This window comes from Manis javanica, chromosome X (assembly GCF_040802235.1).
Source record: "Manis javanica isolate MJ-LG chromosome X, MJ_LKY, whole genome shotgun sequence".
Classification (NCBI taxonomy): domain Eukaryota; kingdom Metazoa; phylum Chordata; class Mammalia; order Pholidota; family Manidae; genus Manis; species Manis javanica.
This window is the reverse complement of record NC_133174.1, coordinates 67,852,236-67,875,127: the sequence shown is the minus strand read 5'-3', so window position 1 is coordinate 67,875,127 and position 22,892 is coordinate 67,852,236. Positions and strand designations below refer to the sequence as shown.

The window sequence follows — 22,892 nt, the reverse complement described above, 5'->3', positions numbered from 1 at the left end:
TTGCTTTCTTTACACTCCTGGAAAGTTGGTTTTATTTCTTCTTTTCTGATCTATATCCTAATTTAATATGGATTGGTGCTGAAACCTATATAAGGTAAGATGTCGCTTTAGTCACAAAAACCAGTGTGAAATTCTGGATTTAGTATGGTCATAGTATTTAAGATGAATTCTATTTGACTGTGGAAATAGAAATAAATATATTTATTACATACATACATATTTATTTATCTATCTATTCTATTTATTTATTTATTACAGGAATAGTTTATGAAAATCCTCTTTTAGCCTGATATATTTTAATTATGTAAGCTGTTTGTTACTTTGGAATCTACATGCTAATTAAAAGACATATTGAAAGATGTGAGCTTAGAAGAATCCTGAACTCACTTCCTCCTACAAACACAACAAAACATCATCTACCTAGGGAAAAATTCCCTTTGAAAAGGACCAGAAAGGGAGCTGAACAGTGCCTCTCCAACAAAGGATAAAAGGGCCACGTCAAAATGGGTAGGAAATGTGGAGATGCCATCCCATAATAAATCACACCTCAGGCTTGGCAACCCACTGTCAGGAGGTATCTCATAATTTGGAGCTTGTTCCTGAAGAGGAAGAGGTCTATATCCCACATCAGGCACCTCAACCCTTGTCAGCTACACTGAATAGATGAGCCCCCAAAACATCTTGCCCTGAAAATTGAAGGGTCCGGCTTCCAGGAGAATCATAGGGCTACAGGGAATGAAAAATCTGCTAATAAAGGGCTCACACACAGACTCACTCACATGGGACCCAGGATAAAAGCAAGTTTTAAAGGTAGACCATATGTGAAGCAGTCTCATTTGCTGATCTTAAAACATCTGCTGGAGAGGCAGGAAACTGTTGGGACTTCTCTCCAGAGATGGAAGCACTGGCAGGCTCCATTTTTCCATTCTCCTTTTGGCTTGTTGGTCCAGACATAGGGAGATGCCATTTTTTAACTCTTCTTTAGCCTGCTAGCTCTGGTGGCAGTTGCCTGCCCTGTCACAGCTGGCAGATGCACACAGCCCACATGGGATATGTCACTTGAATGCTTGACTCTGATTGATCAAGGGGGATTGTTTTGGGGCCTCATAAGTTTGAAACAATTAGAGAGAGAGTCTTTAACAGGCCATCACCCACAGGACATTGCACAAAAGTAGACTGAAATATACCTCGAGTCTTCATGAGAAAAAGGCCCATTTTCTTATCCTGAAGGTTCATCCTCAGGGAAAAGCTTTAGGTTTGCCCCACATTCAGAGGCTACAAGAAGCACTTCCATGGAACAGGGACAGTGCCCTATCTTGGCTTTGCCACAGTTCACTGATCCCTCACAGAATATATAATGCTACCGTTTTTATAGCTGTCACCCAGGGAACAACTCCAGATGTCTTGGTCCAGAAGTCAGCAAGGTTTATGATTGTGAACCCACAAGACTATATATTTGCATACCTTAGAAGCTGCTGCCTGAGAATCTGGCTTACAGTTAGCCTGAAACTAGGAACCATCTGTGATGCCTCCCTTTGGAACACTGAGAGGTCTTAGCACACACTCAACAACTGGGACCAACAAGAACAAATCAGTCTACTTAGACAATCACAAAGGTCTGAGAAACAGCCAAAACCTAGTTTGAAGTTAAACAATAAGTTTCATCTCTTACACAAGACCACTCCTTCAAGACAGAGATGTAACTTTTACATAAACTATAGAAACAAAGACAGAGAATCAAGCAAAGTGAAGAGGCAGAGGAGCATGTTTCAAGTGAAAGAAGACAAAACCTCAGGAAAAGACTTTAATGCAACAGAGATAAGTAATATATCTGATAAAGAGTTCAAATTAATGGTCATAAATGTGTTCACCAAAGTCAGGTGAAGAATGTATGAGCACAATGAGAACATCAACAAAGAGAAAACAGGAAAATACCAAACAGAAGTCACAGAGCTGAAGAACAAAATACATGTTAGCAGACTAGATGAAGTAGAAGAATGGATTAAAAACCTGGAAGACAGGGCATTGGAAATCATCCTAAAAGAGCAGTAAAAGAAAAAAAAAAGAATTTATTCATTCATCTACCAAAGGACACTTAGGTTGCTTCCATATCTTGGCTATTGTAAATAGTGCTGCAATAAACATAGGGGTGCATATGTCTTTCTGAATTGAGTTTTCTTTGGGTAAATTTCTAGGAGTAGAATTCCTGGGTCAAATAATATTTCTATTTTTAATTTTTTGAGGAACCTCCATAATACTTTCCACAAAGGTTGAACTAATTTACATTCCTACCAACAGTGTGGGAGGATTCCTCTTTCTCCGCATCCTTGCCAGCATTTGTTGTTCCTAGTATTTTCTATGTTGGCCATCCTAACTGATGTGAGGTGTTATCTCATTGTGGTTTTAATTTGCATTTCCTTGATAATTAGCGATGTGGAGCATCTTTTCATGTACCTTTTGGCCATCTGAATTTCTTCTTTGGAGAATTTAAAAAGGTGAAGAAGGAGCCTCTTAGACAACATCCAGAAAAATACTATCTGCATTATAGGGGTCCCAGAAAGAGAAAAGAGAGGAGTGAAAGGCTTATTTGAAGAAATAATGGCTGAAAACATCCCCAAATTGTGGAAGGAAAACATATATCCAAAGTCCAGGGAGCCAGTAGAGTTCCAAATAAGAGAACCCAAGAAGAACCGAACCACATGAGGACACATTATAATTAAAATGTCAAAAGTTAAAGATAAACCTTAAAAAGCAGCAAGAAAAAAAGCAACTTGTTACAAGCAAGGGAGCTCACATAAGTCTATAAGCTGATTTTTTCAGCAGAAACTTTGCGGGCCAGAAGGGAGTGGTATGATGTAATCAAAGTGAAAGGAAAACATTTCCCAACAAGAATTTGCTACCCAGCAAAGTTTTATCATTTAGAACTGAGAAAGAGAAAAAGTTTTCCAAACAAGCACAAATTAAAGGAAGTCATCAGTACTACACCAGCCTGTAAAAAATGTTCAAGGGACTTCTTTCAGTTGAAAAGGCATCAAATAATAATAAGAAAACAAAGTAAAGATAACACTGGTAGAGGCAAATACATAGTAAAGGTGGTGCATTAACCACTTATAAAGCTAATATGAGATTAAAAGAAAAAAAATAAGTAAAATTAACTATCACTACAGTAATTAAGGAATACACAAAAATATGTAAAATAGGACATCATAAAACCATGTGGGGGCATAAAAATACAGTTTTAGAATGTACTCAAACGTAAGATGCTATCAAGTTTATAGACTTTTATATATGTATAGGATGTTATATGTGAACCTGATGGTAAACAGAAGGCAAAAGCCTACAGCAGATAAGCAAAGGACAATGAGAAAGCAATCTAAGCATAACGTAAAAGAAGATTACAAAAGCTCAAGGTAAGAGAGCAGGAAAAGAAAGCAGCAGAGAGGAATGACAAAAAGAGCTAGAAAACAGTTAACAAAATGGCAATAAGTACATACCTATCAATAATTAAATGTAAATGGGCTAAATGATCCAATCGAAAGACATAGTGGCTGAATGGACAAAAGAGCAAGACCCATCTATATATTACCTACAAGAGACTTCAGGTTTAAGAACACAAATAGATTGAAAGTGAAGGGATGAAAAAAGATTCCATACAAATGTAAATGACTAGAAAGCTGTTGTGTAGCTATGCTAATGTTAGACAAAATATACTTTCAAACAAAGACTGTAATAAGAGACAAAGAATGGCATTACAGAATGAAACAAGGGCCAATTCTACACGAGGATAGGATGTAAATATTCACACACTCAACATAGGAGCACTTAAATATGTAAAGCAAATACTTACAGGCCTAAAGAGAAATTTGTAGCAATTAATACCTTACTTACATCAATGGATAGGTCATTCAGACAAAAATCAATAAAGAAACATCAACGTTAAATGACACATTAGACCAGATGGACTTAAGAAATATATACAGAACAGTCCATGTAAAAGAAGCAGAACACACATTCTTATCTAGTGCACATGGAACATTTTCAAGGATAGATCATATGTTAGGCCACAAGACACATCTCAGTTTTAAAGAAGATTGAAATTTTTTCAAGTATTGTTTCTGACCATATGATACCAAACCAGAAATCAATTATAGAAAGAAAACTGGAAAAGATCACAAATATGTGGAAATTAAGCAACATGCTGTTGAACCACCAATGGGTCAGTAATGACATCAAAGAAGAAATTTAAAAATTACCTGGGGAGGATGAGATTCAAGATGGTGGCATGAGAGGTGAGACAGAAAACTCCTCCCAAAACCACATTTAGCACAAAATATAGTTAATACAACTAACCCTAGAAGAGCAACAGGAGGGAAGGCTGCCCCAGACTGCATACAGACCTCATGAACAGAGCAGACCTCATGAAGCAGGGTAATGTACCAAAGCCTTGATCTGGCAGGACCCAAGCCCTTCCCCCACCCCAGCTCACTGGTGGGAGGAAGAGATATGGAGTACGGAAAGGGTGGAAGCCTAAGACTGCTGAACACCCAGCCCTAGAGGTCTGCTTTGGAGCATAAACCTACATAATGTGGTGCTCTGGAGGTTGGTGGGGTTGGGGAGCTGGGACAGGCGGAGTGCTTGAGAGACTGAGATTCTGGCTGTTTGTGAAGGATTGGGATCCCCATCTGGCCTCTCTGGGACAAATGAAAGGCAGGTGGTCTGAGAGGCTTCCTAGCAGCAAGAGGGCTGCTGAAGGGGCGGGGTTTGCATGGAGTTGCACAGGAGAAGGGATAGGTGGATAAAAGGTTGTCTGGGTGTGCTCTGCCCAGCAGGTGGGAACGCTGAGGAGCTTCAGACACTCCATCCCCCTGGCTGGCTACACAGCTCTGAGGCTCCCCACTGTGATACGCAGCCTGCTGTACCTTCCTCCTGGCTGCCAGGCACTGGCTTGCAAACCAATAGTCACTGCACTGGTGTCAGGCCACCCACAGGGAGGCCCCACCTACAACAGCTAGACATGTAAAGCACAGACGCTTACACTTGTCTGCTTGAGCCACTGGCTCTGATACTGGAAACAGTCACTGCAGCTGGGAATCAGAAAACAGCTCTTTCCTCCTCCCAGGCACCAGTGTCGCTCCCCTAAGATCCCCATCCTCACTCTAGGTTCTGAGCAGCTCCAGAGACTAGAGCTTCTGGACACTAGAGGGTGCCACATAGAAATATGAAACTTCAAAAGAACCTGGTTCAAACCAAAATCTCACAAACCCCAGACAAAGGGCCAAATGAAACTGAACTCACCAATGTTCTTGAAAGAGAGTTGAAAATAAAAATCGTAAACATGCTCTTGGAGGTACAGAAAAATATTCAAGAACTCAGGAACAAATTTAAGACAGAGATTCAATCATTAAGAAATTCCATATATGAAATGAAACATACAATGGAGGGATTTAAAAGCAGATTGGATGTAGTAGAAGAGACAGTAAATGGAATAGAAATTAGAGAAGAGGAATATAAAGAGGCTGAGGCACAGAGAGAATAAAGGATCTCTAAGAATGAGAGAATACTGGAGAACTGTGTGACCAATTCAAATGGAACAATGTTTGCATTATAAGGGTACCAGAAGAAAGAGAGAAAAAGGGATAGAACCTGTCATTGAGATAATTGCTGAAAACCTCCCCAATCTGTGGAAGGAAATAGTCTCAAGCCATGGAGGTGTACAGATCTCCCAACACAAGGAACTCAAGGAAGACAACTTCAATACATACAATTATTAAAATGGCAAAGAACAAGGATAAAGACAGACTTTTAAAAGCAGATAGAGAGAGAAAAAAGATCACATACAAAGGAAAACCCATCAGGTTATCATCAGATTTCTCAACAGAAACCTTACAGGCCAGAAGGGAGTGGCATGATATATTTAATGCAATAGAGCAGAAGGGCCTCAAACCAAGAATACTCTACTGGCAATGTTATCCTATAAATTTTTAGGAGGGATTAAACAAATTCCAGATAAGCAAAAGCTGAGAGAATTTACCTCCCACAAACCAACTCTACAGTGCATTTTAGAGGGACTGCTATAGATGGAAGTATTCCTAAGGCTAAATAGATGTAACCAGGGGAAATAAAACCACATTAAAGTACAGCAATTCGTTACTAAGCAGATACAAAATCAAATCAACTAACCCCAAAGTGTATCAAGGGATTGACAAAGAGTACAGAATATGATACCTAGCATATAAAGAATGGAGGAGGAAGAGAAAGGAGGAAAAAAAAGAACCTTTAGGTTGTGTTTGTAATAGCATATGAAGTGGGTTAAATTAGAATGTTAGATAGTAAGGGAATTACCCTTGAACCTTTGGTAATCATGAATCTAAAGCCTGTAATGGCAATAAGTACATACCTATCAATAATCACCTTAAGTGTAAATGGTCTGAGTGCAGCCATCAAAAGATACAGCATCACTGAATGGATAAAAAAATAAGACCCTTTTATATGCTGCCTACAAGAGACTCACTTCAAATCCAAAGACATACACAGACTGAAAGTAAAGGGATGGGAAAAGATATTTCATGCAACTAATAGAAAAAAGCAGGTGTTGCCATACTTGTATCAGACAAAATAGACTTCAAAACAAAGAAAGTAACAAAAGACAAAGAAGGACATTACATAATGATAAAGGGGTCAGTCCAACAAGAGGATATAACTTATAAATGTCTATGCACCCAACACAGGATCACCTACATATGTGAAACAAATGGTACAATTTTAAAGGGTAAAATAGAATGCAATTCATTCATTTTAGGAAACTTCAACACACCACTCACTCCAAAGGACAGATTAACCAGAAGGAAAATAATCAAAGAGACAGAGGCACTGAACAATGTAGAATAACAGATGAACCTAATGGACTTCAACAGAGCACTCCATCCAAAAGTAACAGGATACACATTCTTCTCAAGTGCATGTAGAATATTTTCAAGGATACATCATACACTAGGCCACAAAAAGAGCCTCAGTGAATTTGGAAATATAGAAATTGTGCCAACCAGCTTCTCAGATCACAGAAGTGTGAAACTAGAAATAAATTACACAAAGAAAACAAAAAATCCCACAAACACACGGAGTCTTAATAATATGCTCTTAAATAATCAATGGATCAATGACCAAATAAAAACAGACATGAAGCAATATATGGAGAAAAATGACAAAATAATTAAGACTGCAAAATGTGTGGGACACAGCGAAGGCTGTCCTAAGAGGGAAGTATATTGCAATACAGGCCTACCTCAGGAAAGAAGAACAATCCCAAATGAACAGTTTAAACTCCCAATTAATGAACTAGAAGAAGAACAAATGAGGACCAAAGTCAGTAAGAGGAGGGACATATTAAAGATTAGAACAGAAATAAATTATATCAAGAAGAATAAAACAATACAAAGAATCAATGAAACCAGGAGTGGGTTCTTCATGAAAATAAACAAAACAGGTAAACCCCTAGCCATTCTTATCAAGAAAAAAAGAGTCTACACACATAAACAGAATCAGAAATGAGAAAGGAAAAATCACTACAGACACCACAGAAATACAATGAATTATGAGAGAATACTATGAAAAATTAAATGCTAACAAACAGGATAACCTAGAAGAAATGACAACTTTCTAGAAAAATACAACTTTACGAGGCTGACCCAGGAAGAAACCTGAAATCTGAATAGACCAAATACCAGCAAGTCAATTTAATTGGTAATCCAAAAAGTACCTAAGAACAAAATACCTTACCAGATGGTTTCACTGCTGAATTTTATCAAACATTTAGTGAAGACCTAATACCCATACTCCTTAAAGTTTTCCAAAGAGTGAAAGAAGAGGGAATACTTCCAAACTCATTCTATGACGCCAACATCACTCTAATTCAAAACCACAAAAAAGGAAAATTACAGACCAATATCCCTGATGAACATAGATGCAAAAATACTCAACAAAATATTAGCTAACCGAATTCAGAATATATCAAAAGGATCATCCATCATGATGAAGTGGGATTCATCCCACGGATGCAAGGATGGTACAACATTTGAAAATCCATCAACATCATCCACCACATTAACAAAAAGGGCCAAAAACACATCATATCCATAGATGCTGAAAAAGCATTGGACAAAATTCAACATCCATTAATGATAAAAACTCAATGAAATGGGTATAGAGGGCAAGTACCTCAACATAATAAAGGCCATATATGACAAACCCACAGCCAACATCATACTTAAGAGGGAGAAGCTGAAAGCTTTTCCTTTAAGATAGGGAACAAGACAAGGATGCCCACTCTCCCCACTTTTATTCAACATAGTTCTGGATGTCCTAGCCATGGCAATCAGACAACACAAAGAAATAAAAGGCATCCAGATTGGCAGGGAAGAAGTCAAAATGTCCCTGTTTGCAGATGACATGATATTGTCCCAAAAGAAATCCTAAAGAATGCAATCCAAAACTACTAGATCTAATATCTGAATTCAGCAAAGTTGCAGGATACAAAATTAATACACAGAAATCTTTTGCATTCCTATACACTAATGATGAACTAGCAGAAAGAGAAATCAGGAGAATAGTTTCATTCACAAATGCATCAAAAAGAAAAGAATACTTAGGAATAAACCTAAGCAAGAAAGTGAAAGACCTAAACTCTGAAAATGACAAGACACTCATGAGAGAAATTAAAGAAGATACCAATAAATGGAAACACATCACATGCTCATGGATACAAAGAATTAATATTGTCAAAATGGCTATCCTGCCTAAAGCAATCTACAGATTCAATGCAATCCCTATAAAAATACCAACAGCATTCTTCAATGAATTAGAGCAACTAGTTCTTTAACTCACATGGAACCACAAAAGACACCTAATAGCCAAAGCAATCCTGAGAAGGAAGAATAAAGTGGGGGAAATTCCTCTCCCTGACTTCAAGCTCTACTACAAAGCCACAGTAAGCAACACAATTCGGTACTGGCACAAGAACAGAAGCATAGACCAATGGAACATACTAGAGAGCCTTGATATAAACCCAAGCATATGTTGTCAATTAATATATGATAAAGGAGCCATGAATATACAATCGGGAAATGACAGCCTCTTCAACAGCTGGTGTTGGCAAAACTTGACAGCTACATGCAAGAGAATGAACCTGGATTGTTGTCTAACTCCATACACAAAAGTAAACTCAAAATAGATCAAAGACCTGAATGTAAGTCATCAATCCATAAAACTCTTAGAAAAAAATATAGGCAAAAATCTCCTGGACATAAACATGAGCAACTTCTTCATGAACATATTTCCCTGGGCACGGGAAACAAAAAAAACAAAATGAACAATTGGGACTATGTCAAATTAAAAAGCTTCCTTATCGCAAAGTACATCATCAGTAGAACAAAAAGGCATCGTACAGTATGGGGGAATATATTCATAAATGACATATCCAATAAGGGTTTGACATCCAAATTATATAAAGATCTCACACATCTCAACAAACAAAAAAGCAAATAATCCAATTAAAAAATGGGCAGAGGATGTGAACAGACACTTCTGCAAAGAAGAAATTCAGCTTGCCAACAGGCATATGAAAAGATGCTTCACATCACTAATCATCAGAGAAATGCAAATTAAAACCACAATGAGATATCACCTCACACCAGTTAGTATGGCCAACATCCAAAAGACAGACAACAACAAATGTTGGTGAGTATGTGGTGAAAGGCGGACCCTTGTACACTGCTGGTGGGAATTTAAATTAGTTCAACCATTGTGGAAAGCAGTATAGAGGTTCCTCAAAAAACTACAAATAGAAATACCATTTGACCCAGGAATTTCACTCCTAGGAACTTACCCTAAGAATGCAGCAGCCCAGTTTGAAAAAGACATATGCACCCCTATGTTTATTGCAGCACTATTTACAATAGCCAAGAAATGGAAGCAACCTAAGTGTCCATCAGTAGATGAATGGATAAAGAAGAAGTGGTACATATATACAATGGAATGTTATTCATCCATAAGAATAAAACAAATCTTACCATTTGCAACAACATGGATGGAGCTAGAGGGTATTATGCTCAATGAAATAAGCCAGGTAGACAGACAAGTATCAAATGACTTCTCTCATATATGGAGTATAAGACTACAGAAAAAAACTGAAGGAACAAAACAGCAGTAGACTCAAAGAACCCAAGATTGTACTAACAGTTACCAAAGGCAAAGGGACTGCAGATGATGAGTGGGAAGGGAGCGGTAAGGGGGATAAAGGGGCATTATGATTCGCTCACATAATGTAGGGGATGTGGACATAGGGATGGCAGTATAGCTCAGAGAAGGCAAGTAGTGATTCTACGCCATCTTACTATGCTGATGAACAGTGACTCTAATGGGATATGTGGTGGGGACTTGATCATAGGGGGAGTCTGGTAACTAATATTACTCAGGTAATTGTACATTAATAATACCAAAATAAAAAATAAATGATCCCTAAGTATGTCACAGAAAGGAAAAAACCTAGCCTTTTCAGAAATCACTAAATTCACAGACACAAACAGAACTATAATATTATGAATGGAATAGAATTCTTGGACAAAACCCCTGTATTTTTCACTCTCAGAACTTAAGAAATGTTAAGAAACTTAAGAATGTGTAACACTTTCATGATTTTGGTATGTTCTTCTTTTGCTAAGCAGAGCAAGAAAATATATCTTGTAGGTGAAATCAAATCATTGATCACACAAGACAGAGAACAAGCTGTTAATGAGTTTCAAGTTGTTAGGATGTATGTGTTAAGGTACAACTGAAAGTGCTGTTAGATATCTTCAATTCCTTATGGTTTTGAACTTGTCATCGTTATTTCAGTGATTCACTTTATCTCACTATACACTTTCCCAAGAAGTCAATTCACTTCAACAGGCATTTATTGAAAGTCTCTGTGAGCAAATACCTGGAGTGCATTTTTTGATAAATAGGACGACTACGTAGGGGAATAAGACTGTGCTTCTCTTTGCAATGCAAATAAAATTCTTCAGTCGCCAATTTGTGTGCAGATCTGGAAATACATTTGCATAGATGGTAAGCCCTTTGGGTGGGATTATAGCTCCCTAAGTTGATGAAAGTAAATGATGCCACTTAAATCCAAAATACCTATTCTGATGCTGAGGAACACTTCGATACTTTTGATGTCTCCCAACCACATCCCAACCCTTCCCATTTTTGCTTGTCTCCTGTATGTCCTTTCATTTGTCTTGGCTACACATTCATGAAGAGGCAGAGAGAGGAATCATGACCTGCTCTCTAAACCCCTGCTCTGGGTCTAAAGCGATTAGAGGGAGGAATAAAAGAGATAATAGAATACATGGTGACGTTCCACTTCTTGTATGGTGGTGTAAGTTCCTTACAGACCAATCCTCTCACTCATAACAAGTGTATACCCTGGAAAATATTCAAACCTGAGGATTTTCAAGAGTAAACAAAAGAAGGTAGGTTGTGGGAGGAAGTATAAATTTGGAGCAGCAACAGCATAGGGGTGAGTTGCATGCTTTCCTATGGCTTTACCCCAAAATTGTATGGTAGGTGCAGTTTTACAGAAGCACAGGAAGCTAAAACTAGGAGAAAAGCCTCACCATCTTTCTGGCTGGGAAGAAAAAGCAAAGAGCCTGGGCAACAATAGCCACTGGACAGTGAGATGGGAGTCCTAGAGGGAAAAAGCCAGAGGAGTAAATACCCTGATTTTATGTATGAAAATTAGAAGCAGTTCAGGTTGATCCCTTACACATTCATATGTGGGACCGTTTTAAAGCAACAGAGCACAGGCTTAAGGAATTGAATGAAGATTTAGGGACTGCCTGCAGAAAGTAATAAGGGAGTAATAGCTTATGTCATACCAGGTTAATTGATGGTAAAAATGGAAACATCAACAAAATTCCTCGAGGTGTATCATCGAACCAGAAATCAGTACAACAAAATTTTCAGAATGCACATGATAGAATACAAAAAATCAGTCAAAATACACAGAACCAAAAAATTACCACACATTCTCAGTGACCTAAATTTCCAACTGAAGAAACTACATGTAAATATTTAAAAATTATATTAGGTAAAGAACTTGAATCCAGACTATATAAAGAACTCTTACAACCTATTAGTTTACCAATGGGCAAAAGATTTGACAGACATTTCACAAAGAAGATACACAAATTACTAATAAACACGTGGAAAAAATGTTCATTGCCATTTTTCATCAAGCGAAAAATTTAAAACAATACATCATTAGACATCTTTCAAAATAGAATTAAGAAGATGTAATAGCAAGTTGTGGGGATGATGTGACCTCATAAACTGCTAGTGGGAATGTAAAATTGTAAAATCATTTTGGAAAACAGTTTAGCAGACTTTTTAAAAGTTGATCATACACCATCTATAATCCAATGACTCCACCATCTATAACCCTATTCCATATGAAAACAAATGTCCACATATATTACAAGTGTTCACTGCACCTTCATTTACAATATTCTAAAACTGCATATAACCTAAATGTCCATCAGCAGTGACTAAACAAATAACGTATAACTATATGATGGAATAGTACTCAATAACCAAAAGGCACTACCTACTTACTAATATATCTATCATGGATGACTTCCAAAATTATTACATTGAATAAAAGAATTCAGGCAAAAAAAAATTACTGGGGAACATACAATAGTCCAAAATATATGTAATGCAGAAAAAGCAGTTTAAGAGGGCAATTTATAGTGTTAGAGTCCTACCTCAAGAAATGATAAAAATCTCAATCTAACTCTATGCCTAAAAGAACTAGAAAGAACAAAGGAAGCCCAAAGTTAGTAGAAGAAAGGAAATAATAATGATCATAGTGAAAATAAATGAAGTAGAACCTAAAAATAACAAAAAAATCTGAGAGCAAGAGCTGTTTCTTTGGAAAGATAAATAAAATTGACAACACTTTAGTTAGACTCACCAAGAAAAAAAGAGAGGTGGCTCAAATATATAAAATCAGAAATTAGAAAGGAGCATTTACAACTGTACCGCCAAAATATAAAGGATCATAAGAGACTACTGTGAATAATATTTGACAATGAAGTGGACGACTTAGAAGAAATGTACAAATTCCTAAAAACATACAGTTTGCCAATATTGAATCATGAAGAAATATAAATTATGAATAGACCAGTTACTAGCAAAGATATTGAATCATTAATCACAAACCTCCAAACATATAGAAGTCCAGGATCAGATGGCTTCACTGGTGAATTCTGCCAAACATTTAAAGAAGATTTAATATCTGTTCTTTTTTAACTCTTTCAAAAATGGAGTAGAAGGGAATGCTTACAAACTCATTTTATAAGGCCAACATTACCCTGATAACAAAATACATGAGGGCCTGACAAAAAAAGAAACTTAGAAGCCAATATCTGTGATGAACATAGATGCAATGATACTAAACAAAATATTAGCAAATTGAAGAATGCATTTAAAAGGATTATACACCACAATCAAGTGGGATTCATTCCAGTGATAGAGGATGGCTTAACATGTGCAAATCAGTCAACATAATACACTACATTTTCAAAATGACAAAAGTTATTATGAATAAATGTAGAAAAATCATTTGACAAAATTCATCATCCATTCATGATAAAAACTCAACAATTGGGATAGAGTGAACATACATCAACATAATAAAGAACATATATGACAAACCCACAGCTAACATCATAATAAATGGTGAAATAGTGATAGCTTCTTCTCTAAGATGAGGAATAAGACAAGGATGCCCAGTGTTACCACTTTTATTCAAGTAGTATTGGAAATCCTAGCCACATCAATTAGCTATGAAAAATAAGTAAAAAGCATATATAATGGAAAAGAAGAAGTAAAAGTGATGGTATTTTCATGTGAAACCCTAATGACTCCACTAAAAAATTGTTAGACCTAATGTATTTAGTAAAGTTGCAGGACACATTATCAATATAGAGAAATCTGTTGTATTTATACATACCAATAATGGACACTCAGAAAGAGAAATTAAAGTAATCACATTTACAATTGCATGAAAAGGAATAAAATACCTAGGAATAAATTTAACCAAGGAGTAAGAGACCTGCATTCTGAAAATCAGAAGACAGTGCTAAAAGAAATTGAAGAATACACAAATAAATGGAAAGATATTCCATGCTAATGTCTTAGAAAAACTGATATTGTTAAAATGTCCATACTACCTAGAGCATTCTACATATTCAATGCAATCCCTGCTAAGATTCCATTGACATTTTCACAGAGATAGAAAAATAATTCTAAAATTTGTATGGAAGCCGAAAAGACTGAAAAGCCAAAGCAATATTGAGAAAGATGAACAATACTGGAGGTATCATTGATGTCAAACTATGCAACAAAGCCTTAGTAATCAAAACAGTATGGTATTGGCATAAAAGCAGACAAATGGATCAGTGGAACAGAATAGAGGGCCTAGAAATAAACCCATATATATCTGGTTGATTAACTTACAACAAAGGTGGGGAGAATATACAAAAGGGAAAAGGCAATTTTTTTCAATAAATGGCGTTGGAAAACTGGATAGCCATATACAAAATAATGAAACAACCATTATTTTATAGCATACACAAAAGTTAAAGTGGATTAAAGAATAAGAAAAGAAGACTGAAACCATGAAATTCCTATAAGAAAATAGCTAGTAAGCTCCTTGACATTGATCTTTGTGGGGTTTTTTTGTTTTTTTTTTTTGTATCTGAGTACAAAGGCAAGGGAAACAAAACAAAAACAGACAAATAGCACAGCATTAAATTTAGAAGTGTTTAGACAGTGAAGGAAACCAGCAACAGAATGAAAAGGCAATCTACTGAATGGGGGAAGATATTTTCAAATGATATGTCTATTAAGGGGTTAGTATCCAAAATATATGAAGAACTCGTGCAACTCAGCAACAAACTACTCAATTAAAAAATTGGCAGAGGATCTGAAGAGACATTTTTCCAAAGAAGACATACATATGGCATAGGCACTTGAAACACTAGTTCAAAAAGATATATCCACCTCTATATTCATTGCAGCATTTACAACAGCTAAGATACAATTACAACCTAAGTGTCCATTGATGGATGAATGGATGAAGAAGATGTATATAAATGTATACAATTGAATATTATTCTGCTATAAAAAAGAAGGAAATCTTGCGATTTGTGACAACATGGATGAACTTTGAGCGTATTATGCTAAATGAAATAAGTGATGGAGAAAGAAAATATTTCATTCATATGCAAAATCTTAAAAACGAAACAAAGGGAGCAAACAAAATTAACCTAAAAGAAACTCATAGATACAAATTGGTGGTTACAGGGTCAGGGGGAGAAGATGATTGGGGGGTAGATGAAATATGTGAAGTGATTCAGTTTTATGGTGATAGATAGTATCTAGATGTAATGGTAGTAAATACTTCATAGTGTACACAAATTTCAAATTATAATGTACACCTGAAACAATGTTACATACCAAGTCAATAAAACATTAAGTATGTCTTAGGAAAAATAAATAAAAACATGTTTACTGAGTTTAGCCTTTGATCTTAGTATGATTGGTTCCAGAATTCCATCAAAGATTCTTGAAATCTAATCTCAGTTATCAATGAGAACCTATCATAGAGGGGAAAAACTTTATGCCTGGGGTGATAGTCAGTGGTGATTGGCACTCTGCCTCTTAAGCTATTTCTACTCTGCTGTGTCTTTTTCAGGAAGCTTGAGGTCACCGTTGTATATTCATATCCCTGTATACCTTTCATCTCTTCATTTTCTTTCTTATCTTCTTCAGATACTGTGGTATATGGTAGTATTTTTATTTCAGCTCACTGTGCATCTCATTTGCCTCATTGTCAAAACTATATAGTCAGTAATTGAAAGCACTTAGCTTTGCAAGTCTTAATGTTACTGTTCTTACTAATACTAAAACCTCATTTAAAATAGTATCACTGGGCATTTATTTATAAAACATACTTTTCCACTGTAAGATATAATTTTAAAAAAATTGGTGATGGTTAGCATTTTTTAGTAATGTATTTTTTATTGAAGTGTATACATTGTTTTTTAGATATAATGCTATTGCACACTTAAACTGTATAGTGTAAACATAATTTCTTTATACACTGGGAAGCTAAAAAATTCATTTGACTGGCTTTATTGTTACATTATTTTTATAGCAGTGGTCTGGAACTGAACCCCAATATCTCTGAGCTATGCCTGTATTTCTCCTTAGTTAAGGTATTGTTTCGGGCTTAATTACTTTTTTTTAAAAGAAAACGAGTTTTTTTTTAAAGAAGACTATAGCATTAAAAACTATGATCTTTTTGCATATGAATTTGAGAAGAATAATACTTTATTCATTTTAGAAATAAATTCTAACCAAAAATTTGTTGTTTTATGTCTTAGGACAAAGTTGTTGCTGTTCAGTTCTGTAACAATGGAGACAGGTAACTATGTAGTACATACCTATGTAAACAGATGTCTGACTTTTTATCTCTTTTTTCCTCAGAATTAGCTATATTTGCTCTAGATACTTTATTTCTTTCCAGTTACTTAGGCTGAAAGCCCTTGTCTATCTTTGATGATATTCTTGTATCATGTCTCCTAAATTACCATCCAAATAGTAGCCATATTTCATCAGTTCTTTCTGAGTGATTTATTTTTTGCTCATTTTACTTTTTCCATTTTTTGTTATCACCAACCTTAATCAAGGATTCCACTATTTGAGCCATTGTCTTCAGGTTTCTTCTCCCTCCTAAATATAACCTGTCCATCTCTTATCAGATCAACATTGCTCTGTTTAGACATCTTTAGTGTTTCCTCTTTGTTTATAGAATAGAATTCAAATGTCTTAACCTGGAAATCAGAACTTCCTATAACTTGACTTAGGCCTACATTCTTTTCTCGTCTGCTATTCCCCATATAAATATATAGGTCTAGCCTAATTTATTTAATCACTGTTCCTGTTCTTTCCCATATATATTCCCTCATACATTCCTTTGCTTACACTTTACTTCACACCATTCTTACCCAGAAATACTATTTTTTCCCCTTCATTCCTTACCTTTCTCTCCTACATCCTCCCTCTTTCTTCCACTCTCCTTCCCTCTAATTTCCCTCTCCTTGTTGTCTCTTTCTTTCTTTCTCTTCTAAGCCCTATCTTCCATTTAAGATTCATGCTCTACCTGAAGCCATTCTGACTGCTCCATATTTTGGCTCTTTTGTCTTCCTTGGAACATCTGCCTCGTTGTCTACTACTTATATGACACATATTTTCTGTGTCTGTAAACTCAGAACTTACATATAGGTATTTGTGCACTCTCTTAAATGTCTGATCCCTAAAAGGTGATAATCTGCCCTGACCTAAAAATTTATCTAGAATAGGTATAAAAATTTAGTCAGCATAAATTTATATCCATATATAACTGTAAGGACTTAATGTGGGTGACTGTTTTAATTTCAAATATTTTTGACACTGTGGGTGATTACTGTGGTGAATTTGTTCATCTTTGTTAAGTGCAAGAGTAAATAATGATGGTCCACAAAGAAAGATGCTTATATTAGGAATGAAAAAACCGTCATATAATTTTTAAGTTTGGTGTATTGTACTACGCTGAATTGTGCACTTGAAGGATTGCACAGCTACAATTTTTCAAGGTAGAAGAATCTGAATTTTTAAATTCCTTGCCTTTTTCCTTAAAGGAGAAATACTGTTTTATCTTAATTATTTATATGGCCAATAAGCACATCAAAAGATGTCCAATTTTTCTAATACTCAGAGAAATGCAATTCAGAATAACAGTAACAATTTTTAACAGATAATGAAGTATGTAACAGCTAATGAAGAATGTAACAGATAATGAAGAATGATAGCACCCGGTGTTGCCAAGAGTTTAGGGTTTAGGGAAAATGGACACTCTCCTACAACTTGTGATGAGATTATAAATTGTAAAAAACCTTTTTTCAGGGAAATAATTTGGCAGTATGTAGCTAAAGCTTTAAAAATGTGCCCACCCTTTGACTTAGCAAAGATATGTTTAAGGTTGTGCAAAGATATGTATAAAGATATTCATCGGAACATTATTTATAATGGTAAAGACTAGAAATAGTGTAAATATTCATCATTATATTAGAGGGGCTGAGTAAAGAAATTCTGATACATCTATATAGTTGAATACTATGTAGTGTTATAAAGTGATTATACTTTTATATTTGTAAACATAGAAATATATCTGCAGAGTACATTTAAGTTAGGGAAAAACATAAAACATAGTAAGTAGTAATTCTAGTTCCTATAGGAAGAAATATACAAGTATATATGTATGTCTATTAATAAAGTCTGAACAGTGATAGAATTATGGATAAATGAATGTATTCTTGTAACACTTTATTGAGATATAATACACTGCATAACATAAAATTCAGTGGTTTTTAGTATGTTCATTGGGTTGTGCAACCTTTGCCACAATCAATTTTAGAGCATTCCACCACCCCAAAATGAAAACGCGTATCCTTTAGTTCCCAATGCTCATTTTTTTTACACTGCCACCTTCAACTCTGGGCAACCATTAATCCACTTTTTGTCTTGATATATTTGCCTATTACAGACATTTCTTATACATGAAGTCTTCTGTGAATAACTTCTCTCACTTAGCATAAAGTTTTCAACATCTAACTATGTTGTGGCATTTATCATTATTTCATTCCTTTTTATTAGTGAATAATATTCAATTGTATGGATATACCACAGTTTGTTTATCCATTTATTGGCTTATGGACATTTAGATTGCTACCACTTTTTGGCTTACTATGAATAACACCATGAATATTTATGTACAGGTTTTTATGTGGACTAACATTTTCTTTTCTCTTGGATATATACCCAATCGAATTGCTGAGTCATATGGAAACTTTATCATTTTGAGGAACTACCAAACTGTTTTCCAAAGTGTACCATTTTCTTTCTCCTAGTAGTATATGAGGATGAATATATTACTTTATTTTTTTATTGTTATTATTATTTTTTATTTTGGTATCATTAATCTATGAATATATTACTTTTGTAATTAGAAAATAAGTGATTTCTATTTTGGAGGAAAATAATAAGGGTATTTTAACCATTTCTTTGCAGTTTAAGGTTTGTTAGTGGAAGTAGAGATGGAACAGCAAGAATTTGGCAATATCAGCAACAAGAATGGAAGAGTATAGTGCTAGATATGTCTACTAAAATGACTGGGTAAGATTGGATGTTAGAAATCTCAGTGGTTCTCATATGGTATAGTATCTTTTACATTGTTGAATTATATTCAAGAATGAAAATAAAATATTATAAATTAGTAGCTTGGAGTTAATTGGTAGATGTGAAGTTTGCATCTGTGTTTATTTAGTCTAAGTAAATTGCCTTTTGTTGTTAATAGGCTAAATGATAGGGACATTAATGACTTGTCCAAAATTTTGGTCTCTTGTCACCCAAAGATTCTGTGCTCTACTAATGCCAACAGAGTCATTCTCTATCTTAATTTTCTATAGGCCATTATTTTGTAGCTATCTATACTACTTTTTACTTGGAGGGTTGTCCGTATTAAATGTCATCATATGTTTAGCTATTTTTCTAACTTACTGAGAATACCTTCATAATGTTTCATATTGTTAGCATTCCTTTTCAACATTGTAAGTGCACTTAGTCAACATTCTGTTTCATCATCTTCACTGTTAATTGGAAGATATATAATTACATCTTTAGGACACTACAGTTCCTATAGGGTATGACTCTGAAATTAATTATCTTCCTATTTCCTATTAATAACAATATAGAACTAACTTTAATGTCATAGCTAGTTACTGATAATGAGATGTTCAATTAAATCAAAAGTTACTGAATTTCTCACTTCTTTTACAAGACTTACTAGTTTCAAAGAATTTAATATTTAAGGGAATGATGTATTCATTATATATTTTCTTCATATTTTTTGGAAGCCAACATAACCTTTGTATTTTATTTTTCAAGGTATTTGTAGATTTCTTTCTAGCTCCATTTTTTCTTTTGTTCCATGTAACTATAAATTTCTTTATTTTTCTGTCTTTTTTTTCCTACCTAAAATAGGCTTATGTAGATACTTTAGTTACTTTGTTTTGTGAGAACTTAAAGGTATAGTTTATGATATTTTTATCTAGAAAGTAGATTTTGCCATAATTTGCTATTTCAGGTGCCCCTTTGTTAAAAGTTCACAGTGTATAAATACTTCAAATCATTTTATTTAGGAACAATTTGTCATCTGGAGATGACAAGGTCACTAAGCTTAAGGTGACTATGGTGGCCTGGGATCGTTATGATGCCACAGTTATTACTGCAGTGAACAATTTCCTTTTGAAAGTATGGAATTCTATCACCGGGCAACTTCTTCATACTTTATCTGTAAGTATTCTATTTTTATAATAATAAAAATGTTCAGAAAGTGCATTTTTCCAGAAGACAGGAAATTTAGGTTTCAGTTTGCTTTCTGTTATGAACTATCCCTGAAAAGTAATTATTGGAGGTAACTCTGTTAACATATCTGCAAAATAGGGGTGATACATGTGGCTGCTAAAAGCAGGTTTGAAAACTCTTCAAGGTCCTTTCCAGGTCTGATATCTATTATCTTATCATATGCAGTCAAGGGTATATAAGTTATTTTGTTTTTATCATGAGTTGGGATTTTTTATTGTTACTGTTTTATGTAGAACTAACTTTATTTGGACAAGAGTGAGTATCCTGTGTATCCTACCTTCAAGGATTAGTTTTTACAAGAAGTAGATGTAGGAAGAAGTAGGAGAAAAGTGTACCTTTTCCTCTTCCTTTTAAAAAATGTATTTGTCATCATAAAAGGCTGCAATATTTGTGGTGTGAAAAGTTGATAGGATTAATAGCAGAAATCACATAGGTGGATTTGAAGTTTGTCATTTTATCATGGTACAGGTTGGCTTCAGGTTAAATTTCACTTGAAAACCTTATTACCTATCTGCTTCAATTATCAATTCATTAGTACTTCAAGGAGAGGGACCAAGTGATTGCCCTATGGTTTATATAGTAGGAAGTGCTAGGGACTAGAAACCAATTATCATGACTCAATTCTCTTAGTAGTAGAGTGTGGTATCCTTATTTGACTCTTACATGAAATAATTTTATCTTAAGTCCTCTGAGGTTTCTAAATATTTGTTTAATTTGGGAGGATTTTTAGTTTATCTTTCATATACCTCCCAAGTCCTCTTTGTGGAATAAAACTCTCACACTATGTAAGTAGAATTTTAGATTATTTTATCAGTTAAACCAGTACTTACCTCATTCTGACTGTCTCTATTCCTTGATACAAGTATCTATTAATATATGTAGAAAAACCTATGGTGTGTGCTTGATTCTTTATTAGGAAATGTTTGTCTATGTCAACACACTCCAATAGAAATAATGACATGTAATATTAATTTTTCTAGTAGCTGCAATCAAAATGTAAAACAAAAGTTAAATTAAGACATTAAAGACTCTTGTCACATTTTCTGTGGCCTTTTTAAATAGCAAGGTCCTAGAAATATGAATTCCAATTAGGGGCCTGGTTAAGGAGATGTAACTATTTCAGACTGTATTTTCAACATCTTTCCAGGACTTCTGTCTATTCAGTACTTAATGAAATCACCACGTAAAAGTATAAGGGACTCTTAACTGAGCTGACTTGGAGTGTCCCTGTAGTAAATGATGTGTTATGAATTTATCTGAGCCACATTGATAACACCAAATTGATATCTTTTGACCAAATAGCAGATGCTTGGTGTTGCTGATCATTTTTTATACTGATTGTATCGCAGGGACATGATGATGAAGTATTTGTCTTGGAAGCACATCCATTTGATCAAAGGATTATATTGTCAGCAGGTCATGATGGGAACATTTTTATTTGGGACCTTGACCAGGGGACCAAAATTCGGAATTATTTTAACATGGTAAGGAAAATCTGTGCTTAGTTCATATTAAAATAGATTTCTCTTGTATGGCAACTTGGTAATTAAAGTATACTTAGTGCCAAGAGACCTCTTGTCATCTGTGTTCAAATTCATATAATAGTTTAGAGAATGCCTCAAGACCTGAGAGTAAGCCCAGTAGAGAGTTGTGCCTTTCAGAGTACCTCTGTTATGATGATGTTAGCATTTTCCGAATTCTGGTCTCTAGCTCTAAACTCTAGAAACTCAAATATAATAAGCATTTGGAGCTAATGCTAACCAAAATCACAAAAAACAGTTAATGTTTAATCTGTAATCCTAATTTGTGAATCACAACAGTTACTGTATGGTATCTGCCTTTTGTAAACCCCATATGGCTTAGTTAGTAGGAATTTGTTGGGCAAACGTGGAATTGAAGGTATGTATACTCTTAAGCTATATTTCATATAAACTGTGCAAAAATCTGGTGAGCTTTCTATTCTCCCAGTAGAACACCATCTTAATGGTTATGAGAATACTCATATCTTCCATATTTAGTGTCCCTCCCTGAAGAATAGTTAAGACTAATCATTTCTAAATTGTTGGGTTTTGAGCTCCCTTCTGTAGGCTTTATGCAGATCCAGAACATTAAATTCCCTCTGTCTTTTGTTAGTAAAATTGCTTTGTGTGCCTTAACTTTTAGGAAGGTTTTTTTAAGGTTTACCTGCATTGTAATTTAAGATGTGAAGCTGGTATCTTGACTTTGATGAGGTAGCTAGCACCTTTGTTAGTTTGGCGGTGTTTAGGTCTTTTTTGTTCTCAGTTACTCATTTAGTACTTCTTGAGATATAACATTGGTAGTAA

At 35.0% G+C, this 22,892-nt stretch overlaps 1 protein-coding gene across 4 annotated transcripts in view; it reads left to right on the top strand.

Moving 5' to 3' along the window:
• The window catches only part of BRWD3 (bromodomain and WD repeat domain containing 3), a 180,277-nt gene that overhangs the window by 83,107 nt on the left and 74,278 nt on the right, over window positions 1-22,892 (top strand). For 2 of the 4 annotated variants that reach the window (XR_005062085.2, XM_017661952.3), the window contains exons 12-15: window positions 16,488-16,528; window positions 19,213-19,317; window positions 20,343-20,496; window positions 21,918-22,052. Coding sequence is in view for 2 of the 4 variants with exons in the window: in XM_017661952.3 (XP_017517441.2) it covers window positions 16,488-16,528; window positions 19,213-19,317; window positions 20,343-20,496; window positions 21,918-22,052 (435 nt within the window). In the remaining 2 variants the exon portion in view is untranslated. The other 2 variants (XR_005062086.2, XM_037021172.2) reach the window with 2 other exon arrangements.